The sequence below is a fragment of the Saccopteryx bilineata genome, chromosome X, assembly GCF_036850765.1.
Source record: "Saccopteryx bilineata isolate mSacBil1 chromosome X, mSacBil1_pri_phased_curated, whole genome shotgun sequence".
Lineage (NCBI taxonomy): Eukaryota > Metazoa > Chordata > Mammalia > Chiroptera > Emballonuridae > Saccopteryx > Saccopteryx bilineata.
The window spans coordinates 35121512-35141486 of NC_089502.1; the positions used below are offsets into that span (position 1 = coordinate 35121512).

At 36.9% G+C, this 19975-nt stretch overlaps 1 protein-coding gene across 1 annotated transcript in view; it reads right to left on the reverse strand.

Annotated features, from left to right (window-relative positions):
- Window positions 1-9516: 9516 nt before the first annotated feature.
- The window catches only part of HTR2C (5-hydroxytryptamine receptor 2C), a 206535-nt gene continuing 196076 nt past the window's right edge, over window positions 9517-19975 (reverse strand). The window contains exon 4 of the mRNA XM_066249877.1: window positions 9517-10346. Coding sequence (XP_066105974.1) covers window positions 9517-10346 — 830 coding nt within the window. The remainder of the gene's footprint in view (window positions 10347-19975) is intronic.

Genomic DNA, 19975 nt, shown 5'->3' on the forward strand with positions numbered 1-19975 from the left:
AAGTGTTAAAATCGATCTAAATAAAATCTTATCATGTATTGCTTCTTGCAATATTGATGGTAATTATTGTAAAAAATGAAAATATCTGTAAAACTAAAAAACATTTAAAGATAAGAAAGGAGAAAAAGTAAGCGTTAGAAGACAAGTGCTTAATGGCGGGGTGAATGTGTTTTAAACTGTAGTAGCTCCATTCTCCAAAGGTTTTACTATGAACCCATACCCTTGAATCCTAAATGCCTACAAAGCTCTTAAAACCATACATTGAGGACCTCAAATTACATTAGTGTCCAGGAGCAGGTTTCATGTAAGTTATTGCCAGTTCTGTAAACAAGAAGGTTTTGAAATTGAATGTCTCCCCTGATCCCCCCTCTCCCCTTTGTGCTTTGTGTTGATTGTTTCTGTTAGTTTCTCCTACACAGAAAGAGTACTCCAACTGGTAGCAGTTCATCTTGGTTTTGTTCTAAAATGCATATAGTTAATTTATGAATTAAACATTTAAATAGAGGGCTTTAGCTTTGTAAGCTAGTAAAATTAAAATTTCTATGGGCTGAATGTTTTTGCCCATGCCAAATTCATATGTTGAAATTCTAATGTTTATTTATGTGATGGCATTAAGAGATAGGCTTTTGGGAAGTGCTTAAGCATGAGGATAGATCCCTCAGATATGAGATTAGTGTTCGGCCCTGGATGTAGTGTTCAGTAGATAATGTTGTCCCAGTGTGTTGGGGTTATGGGTTAGATCCCCCGTTGGCACATGTGAGAAGCGACCAGTGAATGCACAACTAAGTGGAACAACTAAGTGGAACAATGAGTTGATGCTCCTCTCTTTCTCTTTTCCCCTTCCCCCCTCCCCTTCTCTCTTTCTCTCAAGTCAATGGGAAAATTATAAGAAAAAGAAACGGGACTAGTGCCCTTATATAAAAGGTACCAGAGATCTCCCTTTCACTTGCTAAGTAAGGGAATGGCAAGACAAGTAGTCTGCAACCTGGAGATGCCTTCAGCAGAATACAGCCATGCTGAAGTTATGATCTTGGACTTCCCAACCTCCAGAATTGTAAGAAATAAATTTTTGTTGTTTATAAGCCACCCAGTGTGTGGTATTTTCTGTAGCAGCCTGAATGTAGTAAGACTCTGTTGAAATAGCTATTTTAATTTCTTTGATATTAGAGTATCAACATAATTTTCATCATCATGTGTGTTTCAAGTACTTCTTTCATCTTAAGCATAAACAAGGCACATCTGAAAGAAGGGTTTTTGTCACTATCCATTTCATGTTAGTTGCTATTTGTTCAAACTTTGTCCTTCCTTCCAACCTGCTCAGGGAAAGGCTCTTTCATGAAGGGGATTCACAGTGCATTATATATGACCATTCTTATTAATTTTAGTGGTAGGTATAAAGGAATTTTAAAAGGCTTATTATTCTCTCCCACTCATTTACTTCCCTACCCCATTTTGAAGTGTATTACTGGGAAAAATGTGCTTTGTGGTGGGTTATGATTTCTGCTCTGGGAAAGCCAGTTTGGACTGAAACTATAAGAAGGAATCATATGGCATATTGGGAACAACACAGACTTAGAAACTAAAGAGTTCTCTCTCTGCTCTTTCTAGCATTGTGACTTAGGTGAAGAACCATTGCCCTTTTGATCCTTAGTTTCCACAGCAGCAAAGTAGAGATTTTAAATACACCAACATATCTACATCAAACAAAGCATGCTTAATGTTTGGGACATTATCAGTGCTTAATAAATGATAATTATAATTATAATATCAACTTTGTGTGTAGGGAATAGGTCACTTGAAACTGCTTCAGATGTGTGCTTTTAAGACAGAAAAGTGAAAAAGGATTAACCATATTTTTCTTTCTGTGTCTTCCCATCTAGCTTCTCAGGATATTAACAAAAACATATTTTTTTTTCAGAATAGAGCAAAAATAATTAATGCTTGAGTTTGAGCTTAGATGTTAGAGTAGAAGTAAGTTTAGAGTTAGCCTTAAGGAAGGTTAAAAGCTGGGGAAGAATTAGAGATGATAAAGGTAGGTTTAGAGGTTTGAGTAATATTATAGTTTACAGAAAGGCAGAATCATAGAGATATATTAGAATTTAGAGACAAGAGTTGTAAGAATTATTTATAAAGTTAAAGATAAGGATATGATAACATACAGAGATAGTATTAGAATAAATTTGAAGATAAAAATAATTTTAAAGGTCTGCTGCAAGGATATAGGTAAATTTAGAATTAGATAGAAAATTCACAGTTGGGTTAGATATAGTGGAAGAAATACATCAAGTTCCCTTCCCTCACTTTCGTAGAAATACATGTAAAGACGGAGCTTCTATAACCATTTTTCTTTTTTTCTTTTTCTTTTTTTTTTTTTGTATTTTTCTGAAGTTGGAAACGGGGAGGCAGTCAGACTCCTGCATGAGCCTGACTGGGATCCACCTGGCACGCCCACCAGGGGGCGATGCTCTGCCCATCTGGGGCATTGCTCTGTTGCAACCAGAGCCATTCTAGTGCCTGAGGCAGAGACCATGGAGCCATCCTCAGCGCCCGGGCCAACTTTGCTCCAATGGAGCCTTGGCTGCGGGAAGGGAAGAGAGAGACAGAGAGGAAGAAAAGGGGGAGGGGTGGAGAAGCAGATGGGCGCTTCTCCTGTGTGCCCTGGCTGGGAATCAACCCGGGACTCCTGCATGTCAGGCCGATGCTCTACCACTGAGCAAACTGGCCAGGGCCATTTTTTCCTGGAGTTACTACAGTGAGCAGAAATTTCCTGGCAATAAGATATGCATTTGTTTTTGTTAAGCCACTGAAGCTTTGGGATTGTTTTCTTATTGTAGCTTAGCCTTAACTACCCAGATGGATCAGAACACTAAGAATCCTAGTAAACCATTGATTGAGAATACCTTTAATAAGAAGAGAATCCACATAAAAAATGTATTTCCTTTAGTCTCCATTTCCCTTGATTTTGGCTAGAGTGACAGCCAACCAGGTTGTTTTATGTTATTCATATAGTTGGTAGACTAGGTGGTAAATATTTGCTACTCAATAAGTAAATTATTTGTCGGCCAAATTGGAAGAGGAAAAAAAATATCAAGAATGAAGATAAGAGAAACAAATGAACAAATATAATAAAATGGGATAGGTTATAAAGTCTGCAGATTATTCTTGATTTTGAGAGGTTATCTTCTTGCTTTTTCTTTTCTCTCCCTCTTCCTGGTCAGTGACTCTGTACCCCAGGTTCTGCCCCTTTGGCACGCTCAGGTAGAGGTTTGCAGTTGATAAGTCTCTATGGCGATGTCATGTATTGTGCTTTAGTTTCGTTGGCAGTCGAGGCTCATTAGCATTTATAGGCTCTGACAGTGAGAGAGTCTGTGTTCCTGGAGCCTTTCTCCTAATCTTTCCTTCCTCAATTAGTAGCCTGATAATCCAGCTATGGGGTTGCTGCTGCCTCTGCCTGGATAGTAAGAGGCTCAAAGAGCTGGCAACTCCCCACTCTATTTCCACTCAGCACAGGGCTCTGGGTAAGGCTCAGTCAGTCAGAGCTGCTAGCATAATCAGGCGGGCTTTCCGCCCACTCAAAGACCTCTGGCTCTGCCACTCTGTCTGGTAACACAGGTGGGCACCCACTTCCAGGGTGCTTGGAGGAAACTCTCGCTCACTATCTGTGCACGCAGACCAGGATATCCGGCCAGCAGTCTCACGCTCTGAGTGAAACCCCCAACCGCATGGAAAAGTTCCAGCATTGGAATTGGCTCTCGCTCCGTCCCCATGCGCGGCTTTTGCAAGGCGCTGGGGCTGCCCGAGATTCCACTTTGGCCCACACAAAGGCCCCTGACTCTGCTCCCCTGTGCGATAACATGGGCGCGCACTGCCAAGGCACTCAGAGGAATCTCTTGCTATCTGCGCGTGCAGACCAGGATATCAGGCCAGCCGCGTTTCCCTCTGAGTGAATCCCCTACCAGCACGGAAAGGTTCCACCATTGGAATTAGTTCTCACTACCTCCCTTGCACGGCTTTCCCAGGGTGCTGGGGCTGCCCAGAGATTCCACTTTCAGCCCACACAAAGGCCTCTGACTCTGCCTCTCTGTGGGGTAACACGGGCACCCACTCCCAGGGCTTTGGAAGAAATCTCTCGTCCACTATCTGTGCGTGCCGACCAGGAGATCAGGTAAAATGGCTGCCCCGCTTGTCTTTCTTTGACTGGGTTTGGCGCGAGTGTTAGCTTATATTGCCCGGGTTGCCACAGGAACAGTTTTTCCTCGGCTTGGATCTCTGGGCCACAGCCTGGTTCGGCCGTTTGTGCTGCGGCCTGGATCTGTTCACCCCCTTTGCCCGCCTCAGTTTCTATATTCACAGTTCTCAGAGAAAGCCGGCCTGTTTAGGTTAGTGAGGAAGGCGGAGCATTTCTTACTCCCTATTTCCTTCGGGGTTTGGTTATATATTTAGCCAATTTTTCACTCGACCATACCTTCGGGTGTATTGCGAAACATCTGGAGGCTCCAAGGATAGGTTTTTCTGTTTCTGGTTGAAGATCTTGTTGAGTTTTGGGGGAGATTTATCGGTATCGCTTCCTACCCTGCCATTACTCTGACGTCATCTCCAGTAAATTATTTGTTATGAATGCTTTGCTACCCTGCTTCAGGGATGAAGCGTTTGGCCGACTGTGGACTGATTGCTTTCAGCCATAATCCCTTTCTGGGATTTGCCTCTTTGAAAGAGAGTGACCTCACATAAGGTTATACATTACTCTTGGGGCAGTGGAAGTATAGTGGTCTTGCTTCCCAGCTTCAACTTGAGACAACTTTGAAGGGATATCCTAGATTTGAGTTTCACTGGGGTTAGCTAATTGTGGCACTGGTTTTGTTGTTCACACCTCTTAATTGTCTTTCTCTTGGTGTTGTAGTCTTTGAGTACATGCATAATTAATCAGGAAAGGTAATACTTCTGGGTGTGTTGCTTTTATGAATTTATTTTGCAGAATTCAATTTAACATTATTAAAATTTTTATTTATAGATTTGAGAGAGGGACAGAGTGTATGAGAGAGAGAGAGAGAGAGAAAGAGAGAGGGGGGGAGAGAGAAAGAAAAGATTGATTTGTTGTGCCACTTATTCATGCATTCATTGGTTGATTCTTTTATGTGCCTGACCGGGATCAAACCACAACCTTGGTGTATTGGGTCAATTCTCTAACTGAGCTACTTGACCAAGGCCAATATAATTTTCAAAGAAACTGAAGTGGCTGGCTGCCTTCCTATTTTCAGCTTCAAAAAAAAAAGAAACTGAAGTGGTATATTTTCTTCTCTCAAGGTACAAATTGAATAAGTCCTTAATGTAACTACAGCATGGCCCAACTTCTCCTTTTGCTCAATCTCATTTCCTTCCATTTCCTCATGCATTTCTAATATATTCATCTCTGTAGGTGATATATTAACATATATTTAGAGAGAATTTACAGACAGAAATGAGATTCAACCTTGTAGATTGCATTGGCCAAAGTATGAGCTGAGAAACTGTGTGTTTCTGCAGTGTGTAGAAACTTATCATTACTTGATAACAGGAAGTTTCTTTCTCTCTTCAGGCCATGAAGAACTTCCAATGCTGTGGAATGAGGTACTTCAATCTTCCTCTGCCCACCTTCTTTTCCAATAGTAGTAACCACTCTTCTTTCACACCTTCAGAAATTTCAACCTCTCTTCATTGCTTTGCTGTTGGGGAAGAGCCAACCCTATTTTCAATAATATAAGCCAACCCTATTTTCAATAATAATATTCCTGGCCATGAACAGTGGTGACTCTGTTGTTTCTAGTGTCACTTCAACTTGTATCTCTTCATCCACTCCTAGGAATCAACCTAGTCATAGTGGCAAAGTAATGAGGTATTACTCCTTTCTTCTCAGAGAACTGAAGTTATGACAATATCACTTAGGCTCACTGAGCATCTAGAAAGTATAAATGTCACCTGACCAGTCATGGTGCAGTGTATAGAGTGTCAACTTGGGATTCTGAGGACCTGGGTTTAAAACCCAGAAGTCACCAGCTCGAGTGCTTGCTCATTCGGCTTGAGCGCAGACTCACCAGCTTAATCGTGGGCTCGCTGGCTTGAGTGTGGGATCATCGATATGATCCCATGGTTTCAGGCTTGAGCCCAAAGTTTGTTGACTTGAAGGTCAAGGTCACTGGCTTGAGCAAGGGATCACTGGATTATCTGGAGCCCCCTGGTCAAGGCACATATGAAAAAAATCGATGAACAACTAAAGTGATGCAACTATGAGTTGATGCTTCTCATCACTCTCCATTCCTCTCTCTCTCTCTCTCTCTCTCACTAAAATTAAAAAAAAAAGGTATAAATGTTGAAAGAAAAAACCAAGGTGATTATATCACAGTGCATGAATGAAGAGTAAAGAATTGTAATGCACATTTTGGCAACAAGGAAAGATAACACAAGGCCCACAAATATTGAGGCTTAATACATATCTGTTAAATATAGAGTGGCCATAACTGTTCAGGATAAAATCATCAAGAAGATAGACATAGAGAGCTAAGAGTTTGGTAGAAATAAAATAGTAATGATAGTTATAGCAAGGAGAGCATGTCAGTCACACCCAGTCCCTGCTCAGTTTAAGAAATGTGGGATAATTTGGAAGTGCAGTTATTCTGCTCATGAGTAATTGGTAACATTACTTTAATATTATTTTTGTGATTTACACCTCATAATTGTCTTTCTTCTGGTTTTGTAGCCATTGAGTGCATGCAGAATTAATCGGAAGAGTGATATTTTCTGGTTGTGTTTGTGAACTTTTTTTTTAAATGAAATGAAGTCGTATATTTCTTCTTCAAATGATGCAGGGAGAAAAAGACACGTGACATATCATCCAACATTTAATAAATTTAATAAATTAATAGTTAGTATCACAAAAACTTGAGGTGGATAACATACAGGAACCAGGAATAAGACAACACTTTGCCACCATTCACAAAAAGTACCATATGATGAAGGAGAAGTTTTACAGGAAATACTATAAGGCAGTCTTTTGCACATTTCTTAAATAGATATACATATATAATAATTCATCAAAATGATTTGTCAATAAATTCACCACGTTTACATTTATCACATGGACGTTTTAAAACATTTATAAAAGTTTATAGATTTAACATTGAACTGTAAGATTTATATCCAAATGAGTATGTTTATTTCATACCAAACTGCACAGAACTTATGAATAGCACACAATTTGAGGATAATTACTGGTTTGGGTACTATTAAGTACTGCTAATTGATGACATAAGAATTATTAACAAAATGTGCTATAAGCTATTATCATTCAACGTAGTGCTAGTGCTTTTGAAAATTGTGGTTTATATTTTATTTCTTTGTAAAACATGTGCTATTAACTTGCCCTGATAGTTAAGAAATCAGATGTTTCCAATTTTTTCTGATACTCACAATACTTCAGATCTGAATGTGCGATCTTTTTAAGGACTACTGAAGGATTTTCTTTAGTCCTTTTGATATCACCTACTCTGCCCTACATTAATACAAGTCGATGGATTCATGCAACATACATGGTGTACATGCAGGACACCATCTGTATGTGCAGAACTCATGCTCAGTGCATGCAATGTTTCTTCAGACATTTTGATTTCACTAAGAATTAGATATCTCATTCAATTTCATTAATTGTTTTAACATGCAGTTTGACAGAGCTAACAGGCAGGTAGGCTTTACTTTCATATTATATTTGGGCATGCTCAAGCAATTGACTGACATTTGGCAGTGTTGCAAATCAAGTAGAGACTGTATGAGTTTTCTCAAGTACAGTAGCTCTCCCACTGCCCCTGTGGCAGACTGTTGGGTTTATCTATGCTGTGTGTTGAGGACACAGATCAGGGTTGTTGAAATTCAGATTCTTCCTTCACCAGTTTCAAGATAATGAAAGGCACACTCTAAGGTGTGTAAGTAACTGTCAGGCGTAAGAATAGCATCATGAATTCTTCAGAAATTGATCCACAATTGTGTGAAATGGACACACATGGGAATACAGTTACTAGAAACATTTGTACACTCTGCACACAGCATAGATTTAATGGTCTGACATTAGCAATGCTTGAAAACCTTTCATGGTTAACAAGCTAGTAAAGTGGTACTAAATTCTTAGAGAGCAGCAGGCCCACGAATGAAACAATGGCCAATACTGATTGTAACACAACACTATATTTTAACAAAGATTTAAACTTCTGGTACATAATTGCAGTACAATGAAGAGCTTGCCACTTTCACAAATTAGCTGCAACTTTTTCCTGCTCTAGAGTTTGGAAGGGTTTGAAAATGAGATAAATTTTGTTTAAAATCCAAATGGAAACTCTGTATTTCTGTTATTCCTAGATTTCAGTAAAAGCTTCTTTTTAATTACTTTTTTCACATTCTAAGGGCTTAATTCTGTAGTCCTTAATCAAGTAAAATTTCCATCATTTTAATTATCTATGCTTCCAATGCAAGTTTTACTCAAAAATGGACTACAAAATTAGGCTCTATAGACAGAGGTACCATAATTAAAAAAAAATTAATAAGGCTCAAAATGCTAATTTCACTTTGTGTGTAGCACACGAATTTCCAGGATCCTGAGATCAAAATCCAATTGATGTTGAATTATGGATTGGGAACTAAATCTGGGATCTCATTGCCCAGTTTAATTATAGAATTAGGCATTTACTAAGGACCAGAATGAAAACACTAATTTCAATTTCTTTGTCATTATACTCAGAATTTGAACATTGTTCTTAAGAAATGAAAATCTATTAGTGGATATATCTTGTATCATCCTTCCACTTCTGTAGTCCTGGTAAAACAGCTGCTAATGTTAAAATACCACTATGTTTGGGGACAGACATTGCAGCAAAATACTAACACAACACTGTGACAATGTCCAGTTTTGCCCCATATGTGATAACAAAGCTAAGTTCTGCATTTGACTCACTAATGATATAACAGAGATTAAGAAAGCAGAACCTATCTTACTGTGTTTATGTGTGTAGGTGAGCACAGCACAATAAGAATTTAAAGTACATATTTACTGTTAAACCTGGACAAAGATTCCACTACAGTTTTCATTTTGGTGTGGTTGCAATAGAACTATTGTAATATGCATCATTCTGGTCTCCTGAAAATCCCACCTGAGATGAACATTTCCTTACTCATAAAGGAATGAAAGAGAGAGAGAGAGAGAGTAAAAAAGAGAGAGAGAGAAAGGAAGGAGGGAAGGGAAATAATACAATCAACATTTTATGCATCAAAGAATCAAAATAAGTTAGTCTCCATCTGTTATAAACAGCAAATATAGAACCCTAAATCTCACTGTTGTATGCATGATTGTAAAGTACAGGGCTGCAAAGCTATATATAAAAACACTTTTTTTCCACACAGCAATATTTACATTAGTTAGGATGGACAGAAGAATTATAGAAGAATATTTTCCTACATTTCTAGCTTTACTGTAGGAAAAGACTGTGCTGTACTTTCTTACACACTACTAATCCTTTCACTAACCACACTGGAGGGATTAACTGGTAGCTCCAAATTCTCAACTTGCATCTCTATCCCTGGCTCATTGTCATTAGCTTTCTTTTTCACTGGTTCATTGGTGTGCCGGTAAATGTTAACATTGAGCTCCCTCCCAGACAAGGCAGTCGCAGCAACTCGTGGGATTTGCCTGACAGGCGGCTTTTTTTCTGCCTTATAATTGCAGCGCAGATAGTTGGAGAAAGCCCTCCGGTAAACTTTGTTGAAAAGAGTGTACACCAGAGGATTAATTCCTGAACAAACATAGCCAATCCAAACAAACACATTCAGAAGCTTTTCCATGAGCTTTTGATTACAGGACTTCTCACAAAGAACCGACAGAATATTAGTTATAAAAAACGGGCACCACATGACCAGAAACACAAAGAAAACGATGCCAAGGACCTTAGAGGCTTTCCGTTCATTATTGATAGCTTGCATGGTGCCCCTAGGACGTCTTTCTTTTTTCTTCCTTCGGAAGCGTGGGTTTGAATCTACGTTAGGTTCCGCAGCGTTCTCTTCATCGGTGGTATTCTTCTTGCAGCACTTCAGGAAATCCAGGCTCAGTCCTGGGAGTTCCTCAGTGTGGCCGCGCAGTAACATCAGAGCTTGTCTGCGAAGAACGTAAATCGTCAGGAAGTAGGTAATCACCATGATCGTCAGCGGTATGAAGAAAGCTACGAAGGACCCAATCAGAACGAAGTTTGGGTCATTCAGCACGCAGGTTGTGTTGTCGACGAACACTTTGTTTTCATCCCTCAGTCCAATCACTGGGATAGGAACTGATACACCTGAAGGAAGAGCAACAACAAAATAAGTAGAACATTGTTATAGCACACTGAGGGATTGAGCAGATTTGTGCAATGGAATATATTCAGTCGCATTTTGCTGAAGAAAACTTTATAGTTACTTTTTGTTGAAAGCTATTCACAGCATAAATTGTTAGTCACATAAGAGTAGCAGTAGGATATCAGAGAATGAAAGCTATTTTTCCTGTTAGGAATGCTTTCTTCTCAAATTCTTGTAGAAGGCATGAAATTACCATTATTGAGATTAACTATTATAGATATGGCTTGTGCAAGACTGTGTTGTGTCTATTTGTTTTATTTTCATTTTTTTAAATTTTCATTTCTTAAAACTGTCCTGGCTCATAAGAAAGTACTCAATAATATTTCTTGTATTAATTTATACATAATTAATAATAATTAAGTACATTTACATCTGTACTTAATGACATTCAAAATTCATTCTATTTTTAGCATACCATCTTCCAAACGCAATAAAAGTAATGTGTATATTACTTATAAGAGTTATAATGGCATATCAGTGTTAGTTAGGCTGACTTTGAGATGAGCTTTTAGCTGAGAACATGCTTTTTCACTGGCTCCGTTTCCTGAGGAAAGGGGTCAACAGAAAGAAAGCTTATGTGTAAAACTTTTGGAGACAGAACCTGGGAACTCTGGAGTTGGAAAGAGGGTATAACCCCCAAATGGGCTACAGAGACTAGATGTGACCACTATGGAGAAACGTTGCATGAGCAGAAACAGAAAGGACACTCTTGATAGCAAGAGATTTAGTGTGACTTTGGGCATAAGCAACATTGTTTCAAGGTCAAGAGACAGAGTGAAATGCAGGGTTAAAAGAGATGCAATCTTCTCATGTCTGTATGAACTTTTACCATTTTTGTGTTTTAGGAATACTGAAGCCTGACAAGGCAGTGGTGCAGTAGATAGAGCATTAGACTAGGATGAGAAGAACCCAGGTTTGAAAACCCGAGGTTGCCAGCTTGAGCGGGGGTTCATCTGGTTTGAGCAAGGCTCACCAGCTTGAGCCCAAGGTTGCTGGCTTGAGCAAGTGGTCACTTTGCTGTGCCCCCCCCTCCGTCAAGGCACATGTGAAAAAGCAATCAATGAATAACTAAGGTGCTGCAACAAAGAATTGATGCTTCTCATCTCTCTTCCTTACGGTCTGTCTCTCTCTATGTTACAAAAAAGAAAAAAGAATACTGAGAAATACACTGCTCACAAAAATTAGAGGATCAGGGAATGTGCAGATACTCCAGTACTTCAGCCTTTTGTGTAGTGCACTTTCACCAATGAAATAAAAGTTGGTTTTGCATCTCATTTGCATAATCAAACAACTTTCTTTGACTTGCTTTTCTGATGTTCTTGTTTAATAAAAAATTCAAATGCTTCTTTTTTTATAACTTCAAATTCATTTTGAAATATCCACCAATTTTTGTGAGCAGCATAGTACTCTCTAGGTAAGTACCTCTATTAATCAATAAACTCACAGGCAGAAAATATCAATTAGGTGAGAACAGAAGGTTATGTGATCTTGTGCCTAAGCATAAATAAGAAAGATGGAAATTTTCAGAAATCACCATGGTAGATCTTGAAGAAGTCTTGCATCAGTAAGTAAGAATAATTTGCAAGTGAAATTCAAATCTTACTGTTAATTTATTTTCTCTTGAGTCTATGGCAAGTTTAAACCTGGGAAAATTCAGAATGCATTTGTAAGATATTATCAGAAATTATTAATAATAAACCTGGGTTGGTGGGCATCTACACTACAAACTATGAAAAAAGAGAAGAAACTCTCAAAGATTGTTGTTGGCTTTAGAGAACATATAGGGAACTGGGGTCTGTGACAAGTCTGCAAAGAAATGTTCTGATGTTTTGTCTTAATATCCTCCTTCAGGTATAAAGTGACTGGATGATCAAGAGGGAAAAAATGGTCAATATTTTTTTGCGAGTGTTCACTCAGGATGTCAATTGTCATTTAATATTGGGGAAGACACAAAGAAAATAGAAAGGGAAACTTCTATTTTTGGAAGTTTGGAAAGGGAAACTTAAGTCTTCTTCCTCAGACTGAATTTCTAAAATTACTGGTCATTGTATTTTATTTATTTTACTTTAATTTTTAGAAAAAAACCCCAAATGATTCTGTGAGAAGCAGTAATAGATGTGACAAGACTCCTTGTGGGTACTGATGCATCCCTAAAACTCTGAACCTAGGCAGGTTATTCAAGAACGTAAAAAAGGCTCTAAAATCTAAGAGATACCCAAACAGAAAGTATCCTCAGGTGATGCAGTGCAGAATCCTAGTGAAGAAACCTTTGAAGTTTAGATGGGAAGAGTGGCAAGTATCAGATACTTTTCACTCAGTTTACTGAAAAGTTTGGAAGAATTTCAAAAAGCTTTTGGGAAGCTGGAGCACAATAGAACAATGCAGGTTATAGTTCTTAAGAATTGTAAAGAGACAGGTAAGAATGTTGTCATCTTGTATCATTAGAACATTTGATCCAAAAGTCATAAATATAAGGGAATCTCTAGAAAGAGTATAGTGCAAGCCTGCCAGAAAGAAGCTGGTATTATTGGCTTATCCTGATTAAAATGTTTTAATGAAGGGTTAGGCTGCAGAAAGTTTTCTGGATTTAAGAAAGCTAATATGGAAATAAAGAAAGAGGGAAAGGTTTCTTCAAAACAAGTAATTTACAATAAGAGAAAAAAAATTAAAGGGAGAATCTACAGATTAAAAGAGACTTAAAAGATTTACCAAGCAAATATAATGTCATCTTCCTTGGGACCTTGATGTAAGCAAACTTTAAAATATATTCATGACACAGCAGGAAGTTTTGAGCAATGACTGCCTTTTGATGATATTAAATAATTCTCATTAATTTTTAAGAGTGATGTTGATAATGTTATATAAAAAATAGTTCTTATAGTTTTAAGATATATGTTCTGAAATATTTGTGGATGCAATATTATGTTGTTTGGAGTTTATTTCAAAATAATATGGGAAGGAGAAATAGATGGAAGTATTGAAGAAGCAAGAAAGTCCATAAACTGATAAATTTTAGGTCTGGATGATGAATACTTAGGTCTTATTATATAATTATATCTACATTTATAATCTTTAAAGTCTTCATAAAAATGTTTAATAATATTTTAAAACTTGTAAAAAGAAAAAAAAAACAGAGGTCCTTTCTGAATAAAATCCCTACTAGAACTCAAATCATAATGGTCTTTAAGACTTGGTGGCCACTGCTAATCTTGAAAGTGATTGCTTCCAGAATAAAACACTTGGTCTGTTGAGTGGAAACACTAACCACTTTGATATAATTTTAAGAAAGAAGTCTATTTCTTGACAAAATGATTATACTTTCTCAGGATCCAGTATCAAGGCCAGAGAAGGAGTATAGGGAACCTGCATCCTTTCCAACCTCCCCCTTATTGCCCCACAGCAATGTGGGAACTAGAGGAATCCTGACAACGGTAGATAGTCCTACATTCAGGAAACAAGTGCTGAGGTAGAGATTCATTCCCCACAGGAGATACTGCATAATCTTCTAGGTATTTGTAGAGACACTGGAAATCTCTGGGGAAGGCCTCACACACCAACTCTTAAGATCAGTGGAAATCTGCATTACTCAGAGCCCAGCTCTGGAATGATGTTAACTTGCTTCTGCTATAAGATTTATTCTTTTTCCTATGGGACTCTTGGGCTTAAAAGTAGGCTTTGTCAATGAGACAATAAGAGAGAGTAGTAGAGTGATTCCAGATGAGCACAAGCTGTTTTTGGATATGTGAGGCCAATTTGATCCGTGGCAGCTATCTGTATAATTTTATGTACATTGAATATAGAGTAACTCTAAAACTGGCTTTTATTGAGTCTACCTTATGTGCCAGGCACTGAATCATACATATTACTGACATTACAGATGTAAAATGCATTATGTCAATTTGGGTAAAAACAGATGTGAAATGCATTATCTCAATTGGGTTAATACAGATGTTATTTGGTAAAGTCACTTTAACGCCTACCAAATCTATACCATCATTAATTTTTAGTTTTAGAAACCATGAATGCAGTCAACAAAACAAGAAGAAACTCAAGTTCTTTGAGAATATCTGGAAATTATAAATAATAGCAAGCATAAAGTAATATTAATAATAATATATATTGCATTAATTATCTTATTTAATACTTTAAACATTAAAAATGTGTCAGCAGTTCTCAAAGTGTGGTTCAAGGACGCAGGGGTCTCTGAGACACTTTTAGAGAGTTTGTTAGGTTTCCCCTTTTCAATTATTTGTTTTAAAAACCCCATTTTCTTTATAAACTTCAACCCAAACAACATATCACAACAAGTTGAATGCAGATACAAGTATGAGAATCAAACTGTCTTTTCGTAAAACTAAACATTAAAGAGATTTTCAAAACTTTAAAACAATGCTTGTTTTCTTCTGATATTTTTGAAAAATAAAGTTTTCATAAAAATATGCTATTTATTTTAGCATTAAAAGGTATTATTATTATTATTTAAAATGATTAATTCATAAATATTTTAAATATTCATTAGCTTTGCTTTCTAATACAACAATTATCAATATATATGAGCCACATAAACAAAAACTTTTTAGGGTCTTCAATTATTTTGAAGAGTATATAAGGGTCCTTACACCAAAGAGTTTGAGAATTGCTATTCTATGTTCATGGATGAAGTTAGTTAAGCCTTAGAGAGTTGAGTGCAACAGACGTGTTAAGTCTTTCTCAGTACTCTAATTTGTCAACCAGTAGAAATTAAGGTGGTATGTCAGGTAAATATAAACAACATCAATAATAGCAACAGAATATTTTACATGTATTATCTCATTCATTTTTATAAAAATACTGAAAAGCATATATTATTTGATGAAGTTAACTTCAGGGAAATTAAGTAAATTTATCAATGATAATTGAGCAATCTTTGATACTTTTAAAATCTCTGATTTGACTAAGGAGAAAAAGTACAAATAAACTACCATAAAAAATACCAGGTACAAATAACAACAATTGTAATAATAATATATTTTACTGGGTCAATTACTTTAAAATTATTATATACTTTAATATAATACAATATACCCCATCTCTATATTATATTCCAATATCACCACCCCAAACATATTCTCTTACTCAATCCAGACAAAAAGCATATAAATAAAATTGTGAACTAGAATCACTTAATCTTTCTGAAATTTACTTCAATAAATTTATCTTTAAAATTTTAAAAACAAAACTAAGTTATAATTAATATTTTGTTGAAAATATCTGGTACTATTTTAATCAAACAGTGAAATATTTTGCATACATTATCTCATCAAAAACTCTGAGAAGTAATGATTATTTATTAAGGTTACTTAAACTCAGAGAAAAAAATAACTTCCGTAAACATAGAGGGTCTCAGCATTTCATAAACACTAAATTCAGTAACATAGTCAAGTTTTTACTGAGGTTATCATGTGTTACTATGACTACTATGAGGACCACTGCCATTACTACTACTATTCACTGAGTGCTTACTGACTCTGGAACTTTATCAATTATATACTTTACATGCATTATCTCATTCCAGGCTCATTAAAGCCATAAAATTACTCAGTGAAGTTATTTTTCTTCAAATAAAGCAAGTTCAGAGAATGTATAATGATGTCCACATTATTTCTTAAAACCTTGAATTCAAGCAACACAGATCAGTTTTCTTCAAATGATCAGATAATAATACCAAATGCCAATGAGTCTTAGATACTCAGTTTTCCAGATTTTAACATCTTCGAAAGTGTGATGCATCTTACAACAGATAGTGTCTTACAATCACTGTTGGTCATACAGCTGACATTGTCAGTGCGTGTATGAACCTCGTCTAAGTAAAATTTTCTTGGCATCTTCTGGCAAGATACCCAAATTACCAACAACAACATTTTCAAAATGAGTGTTAACAGTATATAAGCATCAAACAAAATAATTCAGTGTGACGAAACACTATAACTGGGAAGAGGAGGAAGTGTTCTAAAGAAAACATCCTCAATATCTTCAAATGCCACAGAAGGGTCTGGAATTTGAAACATTTTTTCTGTCTTTGAAAATGATGAGGTTATTGGTGATCACAAAGAGAACAATTTCAGTAGAGTAGTGAAGAAAGGATACAGATTGTTAACAGATGAATAATAAATGATAATATGAAAGGGAGGAGAGATTATAGAATAAATTTCCTGGAATGGATTGGTTAATATCAAAATGAAACATTTACTTTATTTCCCCATCTATAAGACACATCCTTTTCCAAAAAATTTGGGGGCTAAAAACTGGAAGCGTCTTATACAGTGGTTGTGGTGTTGGTCAAATAAGTTTGTAAATATGATGTATATGTTTGTTCACTAATAGTTTGCATTGGGTGGGGGGGACAGGCTGTAAACTGGCAAAGTCCTTATAGCCTATAGCTTAGTTTTAAGACTAAGCCTTTCCCACCCTTTTAAAACTAAAATCTGCTCAAAACTAAGCTTTTCCACACACCCTTGACTGTTGTATGACTTATGCCTCAGATAAGTGGCTTTGTATCAGAGACTTCCTTATTTGTATATTGGCCTAAAGGCTTAAATTTTCTACATTATAAAATGAAGCAGATGAGGGGCTTGCTCTCTCTCTCTCTCTCTCTCTCTCTCTCTCTCTGTTTCTGCCATTAGCATTGCAGGGGCCTCCCTGATTCCTTGCCCTCCACAGGAAAAGCAGGCTGCTTTTCCCTTGGCTTTTCTTGTGGCTTGCCTATCTTGATGAGACACCAATAAACAGAATGGCCCACCATCCTCCGACTCCATCGTTTCTTTATCGTCTGCCTAAATTCAATCAGAAACTGCATGTGAATGGCCACGATGGTGGCCCCTAGCCATACATGTGGCATTTCAAATGCCATAGATGGACCTGAAGACAAGGCAATATATGAAGACATTGATTCTTCATCAAACACAGATGAGGATGGGAGTTTTGATGGTGATGAGGAGTTGTATGAATTTTATGATGAATAAAACTTAAGCTGAATAACTTTATGTAATAACATTTCTTTTCCAAATTTCAGGCCCCAAAATTAAGGTGCATCTTATACATGGGAGCATCCTATATATGGGGAAATATGGTATTTGGAGAACTGTTACTAACCTGCAAAACTATCTCAGGGGTATTTATTTTCATATAGTGTTGTAAGGTACCAAAAAGCTGAAAATTAATATTGATATTCTGGGAGGAAAGGTCAGGCTTACCTATCAGGGTTTCCTGTCCTGTTCCTCTTTTAGGGAGGGGAGGGAAAAGAATGTAGAAGTTTCTGGCTTGCAAGAACAATGGGTTATTCAGTTTTAAATCCAAAATAAAGGTTAATGGAGAAACTTCTTCTCTTTTAATAAGAGGCAGAATTTACATACCACCTTGCAATGATTGTAGTTCCCCTCCTTTCCTGGAATCTTGAGAGTAAAGTGCCTCTAGGATAGTGAAGGAAGATGAACCCTGAAATATTTGTAAACATCTTTGATTGTGTTACCTTGAAAGTCTTAATGTTTCTGTGTATCCCCTACAAATGTTGTCAGCTTGTGCCATGATCTCATGCTCTCCCCACCCATGTGTGAGCAAGGGTATATAAACAGCTCCTGAACTATTTTTGGGGGGATCACACACAATTTGGGTGTGTTGCCCTGTGTCAGCCATATGTGGCCGGCATATTTAATAAATCTCCTCCTTTAATAAAACTCTTCAAAACTCATCTGAACTTGGTGTCTCTACAAGAACCCGCAGAATTGAGGATTGGGTACTTTATAACAATAGAAAATTTTCAAGAACATCTAGAAAGACCACACAATTTTAAGCTGACATGAGTGGTCTCTTGCCTCATGGAGTAATAAATTAATCCCTTGAACATGAGATTTAACAGCAGAAGATGAAGGAAATATTTCAGAGGACATAGAAGACAAAACAAACAGCCAATCAGCGTTGCTGCTCAGTTCTCAGGTAATACGGTATTTACTGAGAGTTAGGGAAAAGCATTTGTATGCTTTGGGAAATAAGTCAGTAATATAGTGAGACTTTTAAGGAATTCAGAGTGAGGTTCAGAGTCACTTTAGAACTTCAAGGATTTTTTGTTTTTTCCTTTGAGAGTAGTGTAACTGCGTAGAAACTGCATTTCTTAATATGACCTTTCTCCTTTGTTTCCTTTGATTGAAACTGGTTTAATCCAGCACCCTGATTCACTTACTTCCTTCTCCCTTGCATGTCCACTCCTTTAATCATTAAGCCCTCAGGACCATGGAGTTCTGATCAACATCAAATTCATTTTAGGAACAAAGCCTCAGGTCTGTTGACAGCAGAGACAGAGTTTCGGTCAAATTAGAGATAATATCTAAGCTTCAGTTGTGTTTCAACTCCGGGCTCAGGAAAGCAGGCAAAACTAGACAAAGCAATGCCATGGCTGACATTAGGACCAGATGCAGTGATCAACTATTCCCTACCTTAGCTCCAAAAATTCAGTAGAGACTATGACCTTAACCACGACCCTAACTATCTTAATCACCATAATCAAAGATTTTTCCTGTATATAACTTATTTTCTGAAACCCATAAGGAGACCAGATCCTTGAGCATTATTAGCTCACCTGTTATGGGATGTTGATTACTTCCTGAAAATAAAGCCTTAACTTTTTTTGCTGCAAGCTCTTGTTTGTGTTTTATTGGGCTTTGATGCATGAAGGCAAACAGATCACTATAGTCCAGGCACAATGGTAATTACACAAGCATGTATAAATAAAAGATAATAATTGCAAAAGGTAGTGGTAACTGAAGACCTTAAGTGAATTTGATGAAAGTTGAACTAAAAGAGAAAGCTTGTAAACAACAAGCAGGATAAATCAGTCCATGAGCTAATGAGAGGAATGCCCAGGTTTTGTAAGATATACTTGGAAAAGAATTTGTGAAGGAGTGAGAGAGGTCACAGTATTCAAATACAATATAAACAAGGAATGAGGAAGTAAAATTTGAAATAACACTGAAATATGACCATAATGAGTACTGAAGGATAACAAAATATGCTAACTCAAAATATGCCTCTTTGGCATAAGGGTGTTTTTTGTTTGTTTGTTTTTGTTCTTGATTATTTTGAGAAATGGCAGATAGAAGGAAAACTCTGAAAATAGAGTACGGTAGAAGTTACCATTTTGTAAGGGAAATTTGCATTTATAAAGAAAATCTGCATTTGTAAATATCTCCTTCTTCCTACTAGGAAGAGGAGGATTACTCTAAACCACAAGATGGATAAGACACCTACTTAAATCTGCATAACAAACCTTACCCTTATTAACTAGGCTTTTCCTAGTAATCTTCCATGCCCTATACTCAACTTCTTTGTCTTAAAATGAGGATAGTATTTAAGGTGGTGACTTGCACCATCTGGAGGATTTACTCAGTTTTTCTAGGTATTTCCCATGTATGCCTAAAGCATATACATTATTAAAATTGTCTTTGTATTTATACTGTTAGTCTGTCTTTTATTACAGTGGGTCTAAAACAATAACTCAGAAGGGTAGAAAGAAAAATATTTTTTTCTCCTCTACACTACT